General features: G+C 41.0%; 1 protein-coding gene across 2 annotated transcripts in view; it reads left to right on the top strand.

Moving 5' to 3' along the window:
• The first annotated feature begins 1,776 nt into the window (after positions 1–1,776).
• The window catches only part of TTC39C (tetratricopeptide repeat domain 39C), a 35,291-nt gene continuing 18,920 nt past the window's right edge, over positions 1,777–18,147 (top strand). Inside the window, exons 1-6 of one of the 2 annotated variants that reach the window (XM_084507409.1) lie at positions 2,088–8,329; positions 8,406–8,511; positions 12,438–12,486; positions 14,015–14,143; positions 14,361–14,475; positions 17,683–18,037. In XM_084507409.1, coding sequence (XP_084363535.1) covers positions 12,454–12,486; positions 14,015–14,143; positions 14,361–14,475; positions 17,683–18,037 — 632 coding nt within the window. In that variant the 5' untranslated portion in view covers positions 2,088–8,329; positions 8,406–8,511; positions 12,438–12,453. Of the gene's footprint in view, positions 2,064–2,087; positions 8,330–8,405; positions 8,512–12,437; positions 12,487–14,014; positions 14,144–14,360; positions 14,476–17,682; positions 18,038–18,147 lie in introns of those variants that run through there. The other variant, XM_084507408.1, reaches the window with a different exon arrangement.

Consider the following 18,147-nt stretch of genomic DNA (forward strand, 5'->3'; position numbering starts at 1 on the left):
AGAAAACAGATCGTCAGTACCAGCCCTGAGCAGAGCCTGGAGAAAAAGGGAGCTAGAAAGAAGACCTCAAGGAATTCTAGCTCCTTATACATGGGGCCAAAAAGCTGTAGAGAGCACACAGCCCTGCTACACTATTATCCAACCACAGGGGCTAGGAAACAGAGTCTAGCTTTGGAAAAGGAGTAGGTGTTTCACAAAGGACTTGGCTCTTCGCTGGTACTCAGAGGTAGGAGTTAGCCTTCGCTGTCCCTAGTTCTCAAGGAATCCATGATTCATTGCCTCTTGATCAAATTGGTTACATATGGCTAAGAGAAATTGTAATATAAACCACTTCACCATGAACTCCTGCCCACAGAAACCTGCATGGGTGATAAAAAAAATAATAATAAAAAATTATTGCTATAAGGTTATCTGGAAGGCAGTGTGCTGAACACAACTGAAACAGAATAAAGGCGGTGCTACTGCAAGCTGCAACTTCCTTTTTTTCGAGGCTGTTTGAATTTGTGGAGTCCAAATTTCACATGTAAAGCAGTGAGTACGTTGGAGAACATGTAGTTCCGTCTGCACTGACTTCCTAAAAGTCCCTGAAGATTCAGAGACTCTGCAGATCACGCTGTTTTGGAGATGTGCACTGTAACAGAAGGTACATTCTCTTTAAACATCCACCTGAGTATCAAGCTTTGCTGGGTTAGACAGAGGGACTGGGAATCAGCAAAAGCATCTGATCCATACCTGGCAGATTTGAGAAGGCTGCCAGCATCAGACCATGCTTGCTTTTCAAAGAGAATTGTTTCAAGATGTTCTTGGTACAGAGTATTTCCTTAGGTGGTGGTAGGTATTCCTGTAGGATGTATACTATCGAAATATTGCTCGATTCACAGGAAGATGGATTTTTTTTTTTTCTAGATGGGGAAGAGGGGCTGATTCTAAAAGCAGACTGTGGTCCCATTCTTTTGCATATTAGTGAGGGGAAAAAAAAAAAAAAAAAAAAAAAGTGATCCTTAAATTTTCACAATAGCATCTGTGGCACTGCCCTAGCTGACAGGAAACCAGACCAGGTTGTAATAGCCTCTGTCTCTACCCAAATTTAAGCACAACAAATAAAACCTCTTCCTTCAAAAGGGGGTTGGGTGGGGTGGGGGTGAAAACATTGTGGGTATATTTTCAGACTGCAATACTCGGCTGTTTGCTCAGAATGGGTACATTTATGCAAGTGTACTGTCTCATATATCCAGTGTTTGGAACAAGAAGCAAGACCGGGCTGTATCCCAACAGGACTTGGAAAAGGCTGTCTGTTTCACAGACAAATTCACGTTATAGTTAATAGGGGTGTTGAGGGGCAGGGCGTAAACACGAGTTTTTAGACCCTGCTGGGCTTGCACTGGGGAAGTCACCAAGTCCCTGCTCTAGAAATAAGCGGCTCCGGTCTCTGCAGGAGTGAGCTCTGCCACCAGCTAAGACCGACCTGGAAAACATAATTTTATTTGTTATTTATTTATTTTTTTTTCTGCTAGAAAGAAAAGAAACAGCGGGCTTTGTGCACAGCCCCAGTCGCTTGGCTGCTGGGAGGGAGGGAGGGCAGCGGGCACACACACCCCGGCGCGGTGATGCGAAATGACGCAACACCCCGCGCAGACTGAGGAGAAAAGAAGGAAAAAAAAATAAAATAATAACAAAAAATAATAACAATTAGAGCTTGAGGTACGAACTCCCGGCCCGCCCCGCGCATGCGTGGCCGCCTCAGCGCCTGCGCCGCTGCTGAGGGCGCGCGGGAGGGCGGCTGCGGGGACGGGGCCCGGCCGCGGGCACCCGGCGCCTCCGTTGTACCCCTGAGGGGCAGGGGGAGCCGCTCCCTCCTCCTCCTCCTCCTCCTCCTCTTCTTCCTCCTCCTTCCTCCTCCTCCTCCTCATCGCCATGGCCGGCTCGGAGCAGCCCCCGCCGCCTGGGCGGGAGGACGGGGACTCGCCGCTGCCCGCGGAGGACGCGGAGCTGGCGCTGGCCGGCATCAACCTGCTGCTCAACAACGGCTTCCGCGAGTCCGACCGCCTCTTCAAGCAGCACCGGTAGGGTAGGGGCGGCGGGCACCAGCCGCCGGCTGCCATCTTCCTAGCTAAATATGCGGTGCTTTTACACTGCAGAGCAGTGCCAGGGAGTAAAATTGTTCAGATTCCTGCTCTCAAAGTGCTATTTAGTCCTCCCTACGGAGGAGGAGCGAATACGCTCTGCAAATTGTTCCTTTTCCTACCTATATAAATCTTACCTCATAACTGCAGAAACTTATCTTTTTTTTCAGGTCCAGACTTTGTGTTTGATTTTTATCCAGAGGTGCCTTTAGGTTGAGCATACTATTTGATCTTGGCCTTCAAACGCTAGCCACAGAGAGTAAATAGGAATTCCTTCGTAAGGTTAAGTGGTTTTGCGATTCATAAATGAATAATCACTGCCTTGGTTTTTAAGTGACTGTGAAGATCTCTAGCCCTGCCTGCCTTATCCCGGAATTTGTAGCAGGGATCCGCTTACTGAGAACCAGCAGGCCTTTATTAAATTGCAGGTGAGGTGTGTGCTGCAATTTCGTGTACAGGTAGGAAAGAAAACGCAGCAAAATGTGCTTCGTGCCCTGTAAATTCGGATTTTGGTGACGTGGGGAAGTTCACTTTTGTCAACAGCTCTCAGTCCAATACTTGGTTTTGGATGCATCTTTAAGTCCTTGTGGGACTTAAGTAATGCTGTTATATGTTTATTTGCATGTGCCCTCAAGTGAGTATGGTTTTGCTGGTGTGTGCTCGAACTTACGAAGTAGAACCCATCCTAAATGGGACTAGCAGGCTGAGTGAGCCGCTTTTGGGAGCTCTCCGTAGTGCAGTATGAATGGCTGTCATTTGCAGCATTAGGGCTCAAAGCTGTGTGAAGAAGCGCAGCTTTTTGAGATTAACTCCACGTGCGTGTTGTCTGTTTTTCTAGTGACCTTTGTCATTGAAAGCGTTTATTAGAGACTGCTGTCTTTGCAGATAGTGTAGCTCCGTTTCAGAAGGTTAACAGTTAGCAAATGACTCTTAGAAGTGAAGGGAGGAGTGGAAAAAAAATGCCTTTTGGAAACTCCTCAAGACCCTATGAGGTTATTTATTTGGAAACTCAATTACACAGCAAAACTTCAGTTCCGTTAGCCACATCATTTGAACAGTTAAAATCGTTCCCTAGAAACTACTATTTTTGCTTCTGCTTTTTATTACTTATTTCACTATTGCTTTCGTTACTCCTTCACTTGCCACCTGAACGATCTTGTGAAAAATCAATTCCAGTCGATGCTGCCATGGGACAGTGGGCAGACAACCTTGAGGAGCCTAAGGACAGCTGTTGTTCCAGAGTGGGCTAAATCTGGTTTCTTTGCTCCTCTACGTTTTCAGATCGTGCAGAAAGCTGTCCAAACCCCAAATCTGAAAACTGGTCGTAATGCAGGCCTTGATACAGCAAAGGTAGAAATTGCAGCTGGTTTTTGTTTTACTGCAACAGTGAAGTCGTGCCTTTGAAGAGTGGTGGTACTTGGGATTGTTTGTTTACAGAATCAATGTTTCCCTGTCGTGCTGAGGCATAGTTAAGAAAATATGTAGGTTTTTGGTGTTTACAGCTGATATGTATTGATTTAGAAACTAAAGAAGATGAACGTGTCTCGTGTGTCAGAGGCAACATGTAGTTAGAGCTGCGCTGATGGCCACTGCAAAGCCATTACTCTTTTGTCAGGAGTAGCTTGTGACTTGTATTTTTGTTGGATTATACTTGAGAAAAGGTAACAGGGTTTGAAAAAGCATCTGCGTAAGGTTTTTTGTGAGCTGTTTTCAGAAAATCTCAATTCCCCACCTGCTAGTAGTGAGACCCATCTGAACATCAGTCAAAAGTAAACAAGTATTTTCATAAACCCGCAACAGACAGCAGCACTGCCTTCAGTGCTCGCAGCTTTGCCAGGTCACCGCAGTGCCAGCTGATAGCTGAAGTTGCCAGGTATTAACCTTTCTGTTCAATTTCTGTTCATTTTGGACAGTACCGATGGCATCCGAGTCGTGATCGGGTTAAGCTTGAGCCTGTGAAAGTTGCAAGAGACGTGAAGGTTGGCCAAGGACAAAGCCACTGGGGATGGAGCCTGCAGTCGGCTGTGGGATGGCGTTTTGGTGGGCCACGCTGGCGAGAAAGCTGGCAGGGAGTTTTTCTTTCTGCTTTCTGGCTTTGTGGATTCCTCAACGCTTCAGAAAGGAAGAAGCTTGTCAAAAAGCATTTATTTTTGCTGATTCTTGGCTTTTTTAGGTGCATTTGCAATTCAAAAATGGTTTAAAAACTTCCCTCAGCTAAGAGGAGAGAGGATTGTGTCAAATATAATCAGAAGCCTTTTAGCTGGATGTTGACTCACAGCGTAAAGCGTAAGATTAGCGATATTACAAATCCAGCAGCCTTCTGTCTCCGACTGCAGAACCTTTTGTCTTCTTGCATGAGCGACTCTTGCTTCTGAGAAGGCTTAGGAAAGCTTTCAACCTGTGTGTAAACAGAAGGAGAAATGGTGCGAGGTGGATAAGTATATGCTAAGGTCTTCTCAGAAGAAGAAAATGAGGACAAAAAACAGGAAAGGAAACATGATTCTGCGACGAAATGTGTACAGGTTTAAAGAATGGGACTGGGGTAGGAAAACACACTTTGTGACCTGTTGTGGTAAAGGAGAACATGAAGAAAAATGGAAGGAATGAAGCGGAAAATGAGAGAAATACTTAGCACGTGTATTTTGAAAAGGTGGATTTTTTAAAATGATGTTTTGTGGTCGGCTTACTGACAGCCACACAACCTCCAGCAGTGACCAGAAATTCCGTTGTGAGAGGTGCTTGAAACTAATGTCACTGAGGTAAAACACGTGGCTCGAAATAGTTTTGATCCAAAGACAAGAGATGAAAACAGATAATGGGAATACAGTGGGTGCAGTTAAGCCAGCGCCGCTCAGCAGGTAGGATATGGGGTAGCTGTTGTTGAAGCGTGTGTTACAAAGGAAACCTGAAGGGCAGAAGCGGAACGAGCCTGCGGAGATTTCAGCAGCTTCTCTAAAGATAAGGGCGGGCGCCGAGGTCGGTCGCTTGGGGAAGGATGATGGCATCTTGACTGACAACACGAAAACCAGTCACGAGTGCCCTGATAGCAACCCTGGGAGCCGTCGTTCGTGAGGGCGACAGAAAAAGGGCTCTGTGTGGGGGAAGCCATTTGCAGCAACATATGTGTGTAGTAAACGTGTGCCTTAACGAGGTACCGTGTCATTTCTTGAGGTCAGCCAGAGTGCATTGCAGTAAACAAGGGGCATAAAACTAGGATTGGTTTTCTCACGTTGTGGCTGGGTTACAAAAACCTTCGTGTTGTGTGTTTTAAACCTGCAGGCGTGGAGATGACCATGTTGAAGGTGACAGCTCTGTGGCTTCAGAGTGGCAACGGGTGGTGTTGCCAAAACAAGTGGTGAAAAGGGTGGAGGGAGGGAAACAGACCCGTGTGCCTTACAGAGAAAAAACCGGTGGCTGGAAGTTCATGGGAAGATGACAGAAAGCTACATGAAAACCTGAGTGCATAGTTCAGGCGTTAGAAGGCAGAGCTGGTGGAGACTGCAGAAGAGGTGTAGTAGGTGGATCTTATTTTAAAACCCAAGACACTAACTTTGCAAAAGACGGGTAGCACAAGGAATCTGCGCTCTTGCTAGTATAACCACTCTTTGGTCTGCTGTCCTGATGAATTATTTCAGGCTGTTGTGATGGCTTGGATCAGAGACGCTAAGAAGTGATGTGACTGATGTCACTTAAGCTGCTATAGTTCGTCCTCGAAAGGAATTCGGGTCAGGTTGGTTGAACCTACCTAGTGGAAAAAGATTTTGAAGTCTGTGGTTCTTACAGATTAAGCACATGTAGCTGGACAGTTGGTACAAGTGAGTTAATAAAACCAGCTTGTCTCTCAGCCCTGTAACTACTTTTCAAAGCAAATGTGGAATTTTAAAATGCTTCTCGTAATTCCCAGTGATTTAATGTTCGTGTACGTCCAGGCTTAGCAGTCTGAGTTAGAGCAAAACAGCAACCCATTAATTCACAGAATGACAAAACAAATTAGGTGGAAAAAAAAAAATGGATAGGACAGGGCCACAGAATCATTCTTTTTGTATTCCTGAATTTCTCTTCTGGTTGGATATTTCTACTGGAAGTGGAAATACATCTTAAGGTCATTTAAAATTTGGGAAAAAAAATAATGTTATCCTAATTACGAAATGCAAGCTAAACCTAAATCTGACGTTTGCAGTTCTCAACCAATCTTAATGCTGTAATTCTTTCATGCCCCTTATGTTACATTAACTACTTCACATACCAGTGTTGGCTTCAATGTTTTCTTGTATAAAGATCTACCCTTTGTAGTCTCACAAATCATTTCTGGAATCTCTTCTAAAACAATTTTTGGTATAATGACCAGAAGATCTGTATGTTTTTGCAGTGAATCCCTTACCTTTTTGCGTATGCTGTGCTGCTGCTTGTTTTAAAATATTCATTAGCTGCTTCTATATTTATCTATGAACTTGCATGATGCTTAATTTTTCATTATGCTTTGCTCTCCCACTTTGGAGGAAAACGATTTGTTTTGTTCCATCTTGAGCATCCCCATGTGCGTGATGGCTGGATTTCTTAACAGGTCGTGGCTGAAGCAGCAGCGCCTAGAAAAGCCAGGGGTTATTCTGGTGGGTTAATTATAATGTAGTGCTTAAATATAAACCTGAGCTAGACTAGAGTAGCTTTGGAAGCTGATATATTCTGAAGTGAAATACTATCATGGAAATAGATGTTGACAAAAAAGGAAATACTGGGAAATAATTGATTTTTCTTTTGATGTGCTTCAATTCTGATTATTTTTAGCACAGCCCTCTTTTATCATTTATCTCAGTCTTATTAAACAGAGGCTTAACACTTCTGAATGTTATCATCACGCGTGAAAAAGGGGCATGGGGAGCACCTTTCTTCTGAAGGGGAATTGGCATCTTAAGGATACGCCACGAAATGAGGTGACTGACCTGAGATTTGTTGGGAGAAGCATTGCCTCGTATAATAATACTTTATATAGCTGGAAAAAAGATCTGCTTCGGCAGACTTAAGTTTTGCTGTACATACCAACTTGATTTTGTGTCTAGCAGCTTTTATTGTGGTATCTTGTAAAAATAGTGTTCATAGCACACCCTTTTCAGTTATAAAAGTATCTTCCGAGCCATAGTTTGACAGGTGAAGTTCAAACATTATTTTACAAAATGCATCTGGGGAGAATAAGGGTGATACAATATTCAAAGATATTTCTGAATTTCTGTAATAAGTCACATTTTGCTTCTAATTTTTATTTCAATGTAAAAAAAAAAAAAGTTATAGTATCTGTTGAATTATCTGCTCAAAAAGTACATCCGAGCTATGGCCCTTTCTCTCTTCACTTGCCACTCCTTTCTGTGTAGAAAACTCAGCAATTTTCCCGGTATGGTAACACGTGGAGGAAAGAAAAAGGCTTGGTGTTGTAGTATTGATGTTGGTACCTCTATGCTAAAGGAAGAGCTTAGGATTTGAGTTGCTAGTATTCCCAGAAAGCCAAGGTGGGAATTTGGCCAATGCTTACAACCCAAATGGTGATAACAGCAATGAAAGAGCCTACCTGTCATTGGATCAGCATCTGCTGAAGTATCACAACGTACCAAACACCCAGCATCGGTACATTGTCTCAATTATTTCTTTGTATGACTGTACTTCTTAATCCCTACTGCTGAATGCACTTGTGGGATTTAAGGGAACAATATCTTCTCAGTGCTGGAGTAGCGTTTGCTCTTTATCTGGTGTTATTTGCTTTATATTCATCTCATAAATTGCACAGACTTGATCTTCCAGACGCTTACGCCTTGAAAAGAGACGGGTATATCTGGCCTGCTTCAGCCCTTTAAAAATGCTTGGGTACTTCAGCTCTTTTTGAAGCTGGAGAAAAGCAATCAATTACGTAAAATATTTAGGGCATTTAATAACGTGCGTTTCAGTTTGGACTTTTTTTGTGTAGCATCTCTCTTAACCCTAAAGTGTGATGAAAGTGATTTTTTTCTTGAATTAGTAGTTAGTAAGTTAAAGCCAGCTTTGCTCATTGCTATTTATTTGGTTCATTCACAGGGCAGCCACACGTTCTGTCATCTGAATGGCCATGACATGTTTAAATAACGTGATGTCATTTAAATGTGCCGAGAAAATAATGATAACGTCCAGCTCAGTGACAGACATCATTAAGATTTTATGATGCTCGAATGTCAGTGGAGTGGGTGCGTAGCTACAAAGACCAATATTGCCTTTGCAGAAGGCCTTGTTGAAATAAATGGTCACACAGTATTTAACCAGGTGCCCACGAGGAGCCAGGTGGTGGATATAAGCTCAGCTGGTTCTAGAAGCAAAGTGTTTGCCCTGCACAGGTGGCTCCTGAGTAAACACTTGTATGCTGGCACAGGTAAGAATAAAAGTATCGTGGCAGAGGGAGATCTAATATTTTATGGTCTTAGTGGTTTGGAGTTGCTCGTACTGCTGCTTATCGTGTTTATGCTGAAGTTTTTGAGAGCAGTGCTTTGGCAGGTTGGTGATACGAGCCTTGAGCTTAAATGCTCTTCCAAATTGGGGTGAATTTAAATAGGTTAACCTCACTTGGGACTCCCAAAAGTTGCACTATGGCATGGAAGGTACTTTGAAATAGTTTGAGGTGGTCATCGGGAGGTACTTTGAGGTAGGTGGAGAATCACAGGGTAACTCTGGAGGTCGTCTCGTCCAACCCTCCTGCTCAGGCAGGGCCGCTGGTTGCCCAGGGACTTCTCTTCACTCGATGGAGGTAATTGCTGCCTCCGGTGGGGAAGGCAACTTGTGTAGTGTGATGATGTCCTGGCATTTGCTTGTATCCAGTTGTATAACTCAGTCGGTGTCAGCGTGGCTGATGTTTTGCTGTCAGTGTTATCTCAAGTGCTTCCTCTTCGAAATCTTAACAGCTTTGGGGTTTGGGCGAAAGACGTAAAATCGCATCTGCTGCTGAAGGTCACTGCAGCACGCATTGATAAAGGTTTGGAGCTGAGGGTTATTTTCTTGGAAGAGCGTGTTTCTCAGAAACCTACTGTCATCGTTAGTCATGTGTTAGTGGCTGCTGCGGCTGTACGGTGCCATTACAGACTCATTCCTAACCCTCGAGGAGAAGGTAATCCTAAGCTGGTGAAGAATTTGTCCTTCAACAAAATATTTGTGAAGATTGAGCACTAAGCAGGGTTGTTGAAAACGCCCTTAAGATGCTGAATTAGCATTCCCTGGTGATTTTGCATGAAGCTGCGACTACGGTTTCTGCCCAGTGGCTGGGCAGGAATATGGCAGAAACACTGGGGAAGAATTGTACATGAAGTGAGCTGTGAGAAAAACTTCTCAGTTTTACTTAAACAGCTATACTTGAAGATTTATCTATTCTAAGTATTTTTTTATTAATTGTTATAAACACATCAGTATCTTTTGTCATCTTGGAAAAGCAGCTGACTCGACTGTAACTAGCCATCGGACCACTGTAGTGTTAAAATACACCAAACAAAAACTACAAAGGCTTTCAAAATGCGTATTTAAATACTGATCCCTCCAGGTATACGTATACACTCTAAAGGAACAGGATCTGAAGTCCTGAAGGAAAATGATTTTTTTTGAAGATGTTTGATCAGCGTGCCTGAAGTAGTGTATGTATTGAGCTGCTGCATAAGAGATCACGCTGTTTGATTCTCCAGTATCTCACTGTTTGTTCTGTTTTAATGGCTTTGCCCCTAAATGTGGCCCTTGTCCACACTGCGCTGTTTGACACTATTGCTCCCATGGATAGGGGATCACTTTACCTCTAAAACTGTTTTATTTCAAGCTTTTAAAGCGTCAGTAACTACTTCTGCAACAGAAGGATCTGTGTTTATAAATATTCATAGAAAATGAATAACGGGCTCGAATTTAAAATATTTTCACAGGCAACAATTTTACTATTTGGTCTGTAATTCCACAATGTTTAATTTTCATTTATGCTCTGCTGGAAAGATTCGTGTACTCCTTGCCAAGCCCTAAGGAATGTGCGGAGGCTACTTTCTTCTGAGAGCCAAATGTGTGCTGCTGAGCATATCTGATCGGCTTCTACGTGCTTAAAAAAAAAAAAAAAAAGTCAACAAACCCTCAAAACCTTGGTCTTGCTGTACAAAGATTTATTAAGAGTGTAAAACCAAATCTACAGGTACTTTTTCTCCAGGTGTTCAGCTGCTTGGATGTGAATTACTCCATTTGAATGCCCTCTCCAGAGCCGTGCCTAATAGCAAAGGCAGATTTTCGGCGTGGATGCGAGCTTAATATTCGAGCAGTGCATTCCAGGGATTGTAATGAAAAGTGCAAACCTAATTAGCTCTCTATGTCACACGTTTTTCTTTTATTTTCCCCTCTTTTTGGAAGGCTGTTGTGGTTGACTGCTTTTAATTCACGCTGATAAACAATCTGGAGAAAAATCCTGTTCTGAATGGTTTTCAGTATGAAATATTCATTGTCTACAGATGCTGAATAAGGACTCTGACGTCTCATTGTGATAATAATAATAAAAATGGATATGGGTGTATATGAAGACATATATACACAAACCAAGCTTGCCTTCCTGCTTGCCTCCCCAGAACTGCTTTCTCTCCATACGTGCAGGTCTAAGGAAGCTCGAAAATGAAACAATTGGTTTACTTTTGAGCTTTCTTGAACGTGTGACGTAAGTGTGGCTTTGTACATCAGGACATAAGCATACAAATGTCTCGTGATGATCCTTTCATCAGCTCCAGGTGCGTGGTGTTGAAGATGCAGGAGCCGTGCCCTGGAAACGTGTCCTGGAGGATCGGTGCCCTGCAGCAGAGGGATGGGGCTGGGCACCACGGTCTGTGTGAGCTGCAAAGTGGGTTAGGAGACGGGCACGTAGCCTCCACAGCAAGCCTTCGTGCCCAAAGTGCCCGAGGCAGCAGATGTCGCTTGTGCAGCTCATTTCTGCCGCTCTTCGTGACGCAGCTGGTGCTAGAGAGCAGTCCAGAGGGTGAATAATAGCCGAGGCATTTGCAGGCAGCCCTTCTGGTTGGCCTGGCAGCCAGAAGCAGAACACCTGAGCTGGTTTTCTTTCGAAAAAGTAATTAAAAGATGTGGCGAAAGTTATGCTGGTCTTCAATGGATAGGCATATCCAGAGCTGAGCAGTTAGTTAAAAAGGAAAGGGTTGTTCAGATCTATCATTGCCCGTCTTCTCAATTTTTCTCTTTTATTCTTGCTCTTGACTGCATTTTTGGATGTGCCTGTCGAATCAAACTTACCTCTCCTTAAATACTGGAATAGAAGTTGGTGTTTGTAAATATTCTCTTATTCTAGAGCATTGTGCGTATTTTATCCTTAGCTATCCTATCGGTCTCTGTCCTATCTGTTCTCTGTCCTATTGCAGTGATATATGGGCACATAAACTGACAGTCCGCTGCTGAACGTTATGCTTCAGTGGTACTGCTGAGATCATTAAATTATTTTATTTTTTTTGAGAGCCTTCTGCCTGACAGAGCCTTGTGGTCTATGTGACGGCAGGAGTCATGGAGCTTGAAACCTGTCCTGTGACTTTCCAACATTGGGGCTGTCTACATTTTTTTATCTAGCAGTTCCTTCACCTCTTCTGATGGGAGGGTTATTCCAAAACAGTCAATCATCTTAAAACTATTGTACATACTATAGGAAGATACGATCTTGAAAGAGATCAACTCAAAACCCATGTGCCTTGTAGGAACTTCCTATTTCTAAAACCTTTTGCTGTGTGGCCTGTGATTATTATTATTATTTTTAATCAGGATACAATTCATGGGAAGAGGGGAGACGTGGGAATCTCTTAATAAAATCAGTTAACATTCATCTGCTAGGTCCAAATTGTAGTGATGGAACACGAAGCAGAGAAATACTAGTGGGTTTTTAAATTTAATTTAGATTAATAGAATCACTTAGGTTGGAAAAGACTTTCAAAATCATCAAATCCAAGCAAATTTCTGGAGCTTTTATTTTATTTTTTTGACCTGCACTGAATGTATTTTGATGGCAGTAGGTGCTTTAAAAAATTCTACAGCTTAATGCTTGAAGAAGTTATTTTTAAGGATATATTCAAATCCTGGTAACAATAATGAATACATCTGCCCATGTATAAATGTAGCTTGCCTTTACATTTCCATTATATTTTGCAGAATAACACGGTTGTTGTTTGTAACTTGATACAAACCTCCCTCTGGCCCCCGAATTTATTTATAGAAGTATAATTTAAAATTAGGAAGTGCAATATTGATCTTTACTATAGGAAAGATGCAAATGTAGTTAACGATGCTTTGTTTTCTTTACAGAAACCATAGCCCGTTAATGAGTTTTGGAGCCAGTTTTGTCAGTTTCTTGGTGAGTAGATGGGAACAGAGCAGACATCTCTTGCGGTTCATGTTTGTATGTGAATGCGTGAGTTCATAATGGTGGATGCTCTAATCCATTTCTTTTTATGAGACTTAATTTTTTTCCAAGTTACAGCTTAAGTGTAGGTAGAAAGCAAGTCATTATGTTATATAAAACTTGTTTACTCATGTGGTTTAAATAGAAAGAAAAGGTTCCGTGATGCAGCTTCTCAAACATGAAATATTTATGTGCTCCATTAAAAGAACCATAATAAAACCCTCTCCTTAATGAGCAGTAGAGGTAGTATTAAAATAACAATCACAAGTACCATTTCCCTGATAGCTTTTGCTACTGAAAATTTCTTCATCCATATTGCAGGGTGAAAGTTGATCAAGTCATGTAGCTTCCTTTATGAGAACTGAGAATATTGGCTAAAGAGTCATAGACTCATAGAATAAGAGTCATAAAATTAAAATCTGTTGAAAGCTTTTCTTTTTTTTTTTTAATTGTATTAAAATGAGAATATCTTTTAAAAACTGAGCAGGTACATTAGAAAACATTTGGATTTTGGTTATAGGCTGTCCTTATTCTGACATTACTGCTTAACGTTCAGTTGCACCAGAAATTGTCTACGGTAGCACTTGTTTTAAAGACAGAATTCATTATAGTATTCCAGAAATACATATGTTGGAAACGGAACTAATTTGAATTCTCTGTAGTGTCTGTAGATTTTGCAGCATGGAATAAAATACATTGTGCCATAGGATTTGGTTTTGAGTGGATGGAAAGGAGGGGAGAGGAGGAAGGGAAGAGGGAGAACCTCTCCGGCTCAGTTATCTGAACTGATGCATTGAACCAGGGTAACATCGCAGTGCAGCGTTCGTGGATCTTGACAATATCTTGCTTAGCTACTGTTCTAAACATAGCTGCAGCACTCTGTGTCTGTGTCATTCAGAGCTTTTGTTTAATAAAGCGTTAAGAAAAGAAGGTACTTGTCCTTAAAATTCTTTCTAGATTGGTTCAGTGATAGTTGGTCTGGTGCACGTTTTCTTTCGTAGGAAGGAAAAAAAACCCACCAACCTTGTGTAGGAATTGTGGATATTTCTTACAATGCAATAACTGTTATTTATTACTGACTTTGAAGGCCTATTATTTATGTGGATGAGCTTTATAAAAGCAGTATCTGCACAGATGTAAATCATGCCATACAATAATTGAAAGCTTTTTATAAATTCTTCTTCCATATAACGTAGTGTGATAGCATATTCAGTTTGACAGCATATGAAGTTCTATTAAGACAAGGGAAGGGGACTTAGTTACTATGTTCTGAGCCACGAAATTTCGGGAAAGCATGCTCAAATCTATAGTTTGTTTCTGTGTAGAAGTATATATATTGATATATGTGTGTACATTAATATATTTTAAAGAAAGAAAATTTTATTGTCAAGGTGTTCATGAAAACTTTTCATCCCGTTGCTTGTGTAGAAATAAAAATAATTGGTTTTTATTACTCAAATCTCTGTTCTCTTTTTGGAAGAATGCCATGATGACATTTGAAGAAGAGAAAATGCAGCTGGCATGTGATGACTTAAAGGCTACAGAAAAACTTTGTGAGAGTGAAGAAGCTGGAGTCATTGAAACAATCAAGAATAAAATTAAAAAGAATGTAAGAACATTATTTGTAAAACATGGAATCATATATTGGATAAGTATTTCTGGAAGCTTCCTTTCTGTGCTACTTGTATCTTGGTTAGATGGTTTTTGATATGCGAAGGACAGTAGAGTTTAAACAATTAAATTTGTCACTCTGAGACTGCTGTTGTTTATCATCTTAAAAACCTTTGTTAAAAATTTTGTGCTCTGTGTTTGTGTATTCCAAACAGGTTGATGGACGAAAATCTACTCTCTCCATGATAGATCGACTGCAAAGACAAATAATTGTAGCAGACTGTCAAGTCTACCTGGCTGTGCTCTCATTTGTAAAACAAGAATTATCAGGTGTGCTGTGGCTTCGATGTGTTTAGATGTGTTTTTTTGCATGATATCTTTGAAGTAAAGGTTGATCTTGAAGTGGTAAGAATGGCAAGTGGTTGGATGGTGTATGTTCCTGTAGAAGCATAAGAAGAGTTGGTGCAAAGATGGTTAGCATCTGAGTGCTTCCCTTGGCCTGCAAGATAAAAGAGGCTATAAAGACCTGAGGCCCAGGCCACCTGGGAACATCTTGGTGGCCATATGCATTACATTTGTGACAACTTCGATGACAAAATGGTAGAGAAAGTAATTTTAAGTGAAGCGTGTAGAAGATTGAACTGCTGAATCAGCTCTTATTCTCTGGCCACTGAAGTGTGTCCTTGCGTGCCAAAGAGCTTGGTTTCTTTCTTGTTGATTAAAAACTTCTTTGCCTCATCTGCAAAGCTATTTCTAAGGTTCTCTTACATTTTTGGACCTTGGAAGAGGTGGCAGCCACAACTATCAGTGAAAACCCTGCTGACCGGCTGAAACAAATCAGGGAAATAACATTATTTAAAATAATTATTTAAAATAACGCTAAGATCTTCAGTCAAGGACACAGTGCTTTCTGTGATGTGCAGATTTGGTTTCTTCCAAGCCAGGGCATCAGGAATGTGTTTGGTGCTAGCTAGAAGTAGTTCAGGGCATATTTTTGACTGTTGTATCAATGTATAGTGCTGCAGAAAGATTTTCGTACTAGTTTTGATGCTGTTCTGGGTTCTTGCTTTTTTTCTTTTTTTCTTCTCCCCCTCCTCCTCCTCACAGTTATTCATTATATATTCTGCAGCTTTGTAACTGGGTTGGGTACTATAACGGAGTGGTGTCTGTTCCCTTTCTTTGCTGCTGCTCAGAGAACTGAAGTGGGTAGCAGAGTACTGCAGACCATGCAATATATTTGGGTTATTCTACTGAGTAAAAAATAAACCTGAAATCTGTGGTTAAAATCCAAGTGGCTAAACGCCATCTCAGTGACTGTTAGTTACTGCCATTGTGACACCGTTTAGCTAAACTGTTCTGCTATTTTAGGATTCTGGGTGTATTATCTTTCTGATTATGCATAAACATCTTTTTTTATGACGATGATGTTTCTGTACAGAAATAGCAGCCACAGTATTGAAACTAGTCTCGTTTCAAATGGAGAGGCAGATCAGCGGTTGAGTGAAAAATTTCTTGTGTTTTTCATCGTGGAATGGTTTGACGGGAAGCATATGATGACATGCAAGCTGCTTTCTCATATGCCTAACACATTTTAGATTTTCCCCTCCACCCTCATGGATGTAACAGAAATAGTTCAACAAAAAGTTAGTAATACAGCAACTGAAATTAGCTTCCAATAGCAATATTGAACTATCTTTCCTTGATATTTACCTTTATCTTTGATTTGTCAGGTCATCACGGACCTGACAACTACTTTCAGAAGTTCTTGCTGCTGAATCTCAGTTCAGTGACTGGGCTTCGTTTGTTTTTGTTCAAAAATCATAATTTCATTATTTCAACGTTAGAATATTTTATCGTAGCATAGCAAATCTGTTAAGGTTGTGGTCCTAGTGAACTCTTAATGGCAGCACGCTGGTGAAAATAAAAGCCTCAAACTATACCTTTCTCCACATCAAGTCACTTTTACTTGACTCATGGGCCAGAATGCGGTAGTTTTTCAAAGCTATTAGCAGAAACGTGATCCATAGGATAAGTAAAATGTTTTTTTTGCCCTTATTATTTGTCTGCTACATTGCTAGGCGGAGTTGTAGGAGTATTCATCTTGTTGTGAAGCACATACTTTTTGGCTGCACAAAACATCTTAAAAGATGACCTAATTGCTGAAAGTTGGAGTAACGTTAGCCTCACGATGCAGCTGAATCATGGCAGGGGGTTGCATTTTTTCTTATAGCGCTTTTAATATGGAACTCACGTTACAGGATTAATTTTTTTAATGCTTTCTGTTCATATTGATAGAACCCTTCTGTTACAACTGAGATAATAAATTTTGCAATCTTCCTCGCTGTGATTCTTAAGACTATCAAACTAACTTCATCCCTTCTTTGTGTAACAATAATCCAAGAGGCAGTAATGTAGGCAATGACCATGCTTTCTCTGGATTATTTTTGCTGCAATTGGAAGGAGCGTCTCTAAGCTTTGGGATCGTTGGTCTACTATTGACAGCACTTTCCTATTATTTGACGTATTCCATTTATGATCCAATTCTGGCATTGGTTGTAACGCTGATCTCTGCAAATTTGATGATATCTGGTTAGAACACTACTGCTATATCCATGCTTTCAATTTCTCCCACTTTCAGTCTTCAAAATCCTTTATCAGTTCAGTTCCTAACTCTCAGGGCTTTAGGACGGACAAAATGCTGTTGTCTACTTGTGCAGTTCATGTGTGCACGTATACTTTGTGTTTATTTGCTTTTTACCACTTTTGTCAATGCCCAGGGATGTGCTATAACCAGGACGGGTGCTGTGCCAGTAGGCAAATCAGACATGGTTATATTCTGGAGTCATGCCCTCCTGTAAAGAGCGTAATGAGACTGAGACTTGTCATATTCTAAACTAAGAATAGTTGAAGAAATTAGGCAACCGGAAAAAAATTAAAGCAAAATTTAAGCATTCTTTTATTTTTTTTTCTATGATTCTTTAAATTATAAGATGCTGTATTTCCCAGTTTAGGGCAGGGCGGAGGGAATGATTATTTTGAAAATCTCATTGTCTGACCCAAAGGAAGATGGCATGTGTTTTTATTTTACTTTTTAATTTAATTTTATTTTAAACTATTTCTCCATCAATTTTATTTTAGTATGATTTGGGCTTAAGAGGAAAAATCTCTTTCAAGCTTTTCTTTGTTTGCCAGGCAGTGGTTTCATCTCTGTTCTATAGCGGGGCAGAATTCAGCATTAAGTTGTTTCGTTTTCTGTATTTCTTGGCAATTGTGTTGATAGATGGCTACAGGAAAGTACCTTTGTGTTGCATGCTGTTTTAAAGCCTCTGTTTGAAAAGCACTTAAGTTTGTAGTACTCAGTATGAAAGATCTCATCTGTATAACAGAGATAGCTCTTTTTGCAAAATTATTTCTCTGCAATAAACTAATTTAATGCAAATAGAGAAAGCATACTAGGATATGTGAAACAGTATTTACTACTTGCTGTGTTCCAATTCTGAAATATGTTTCTTGCAATATTTTTTCGTTGCTCTTTAGCATACATAAAAGGTGGGTGGATCCTCCGAAAAGCCTGGAAAATTTACAATAAGTGCTATACGGACATTAATACACTTCAGGAAATATATCAGAAGAAAACAACTCAGGAATCCTTGACTTCTGATGCTGCAAATGATAATCATATTGCTGCAGAAGGTGTAACGGAGGATTCGCTAAACAGACTGAAAGGTGCTGTTAGCTTTGGATATGGACTTTTTCATCTTTGCATATCCATGGTGCCCCCAAACCTGCTCAAAATCATCAACCTGCTGGGTTTTCCTGGAGACCGCCTACAGGGGCTTTCTTCACTGATGTATGCAAGTGAAAGTAAGGACATGAAGGCCCCTTTAGCTACGTGAGTAGCTATATTGAAATGCTTTGGTAGATAACTTAGTACTGAAAGTAAGTAATTGGGGGAAAAGAATCAAAACCAAAACCGTCATGTTGCTTTAAAGAAACCAACAG

The sequence above is a fragment of the Aythya ferina genome, assembly GCF_964211825.1.
Source record: "Aythya ferina genome assembly, chromosome: 2".
NCBI classification, from domain to species: Eukaryota; Metazoa; Chordata; class Aves; order Anseriformes; family Anatidae; genus Aythya; species Aythya ferina.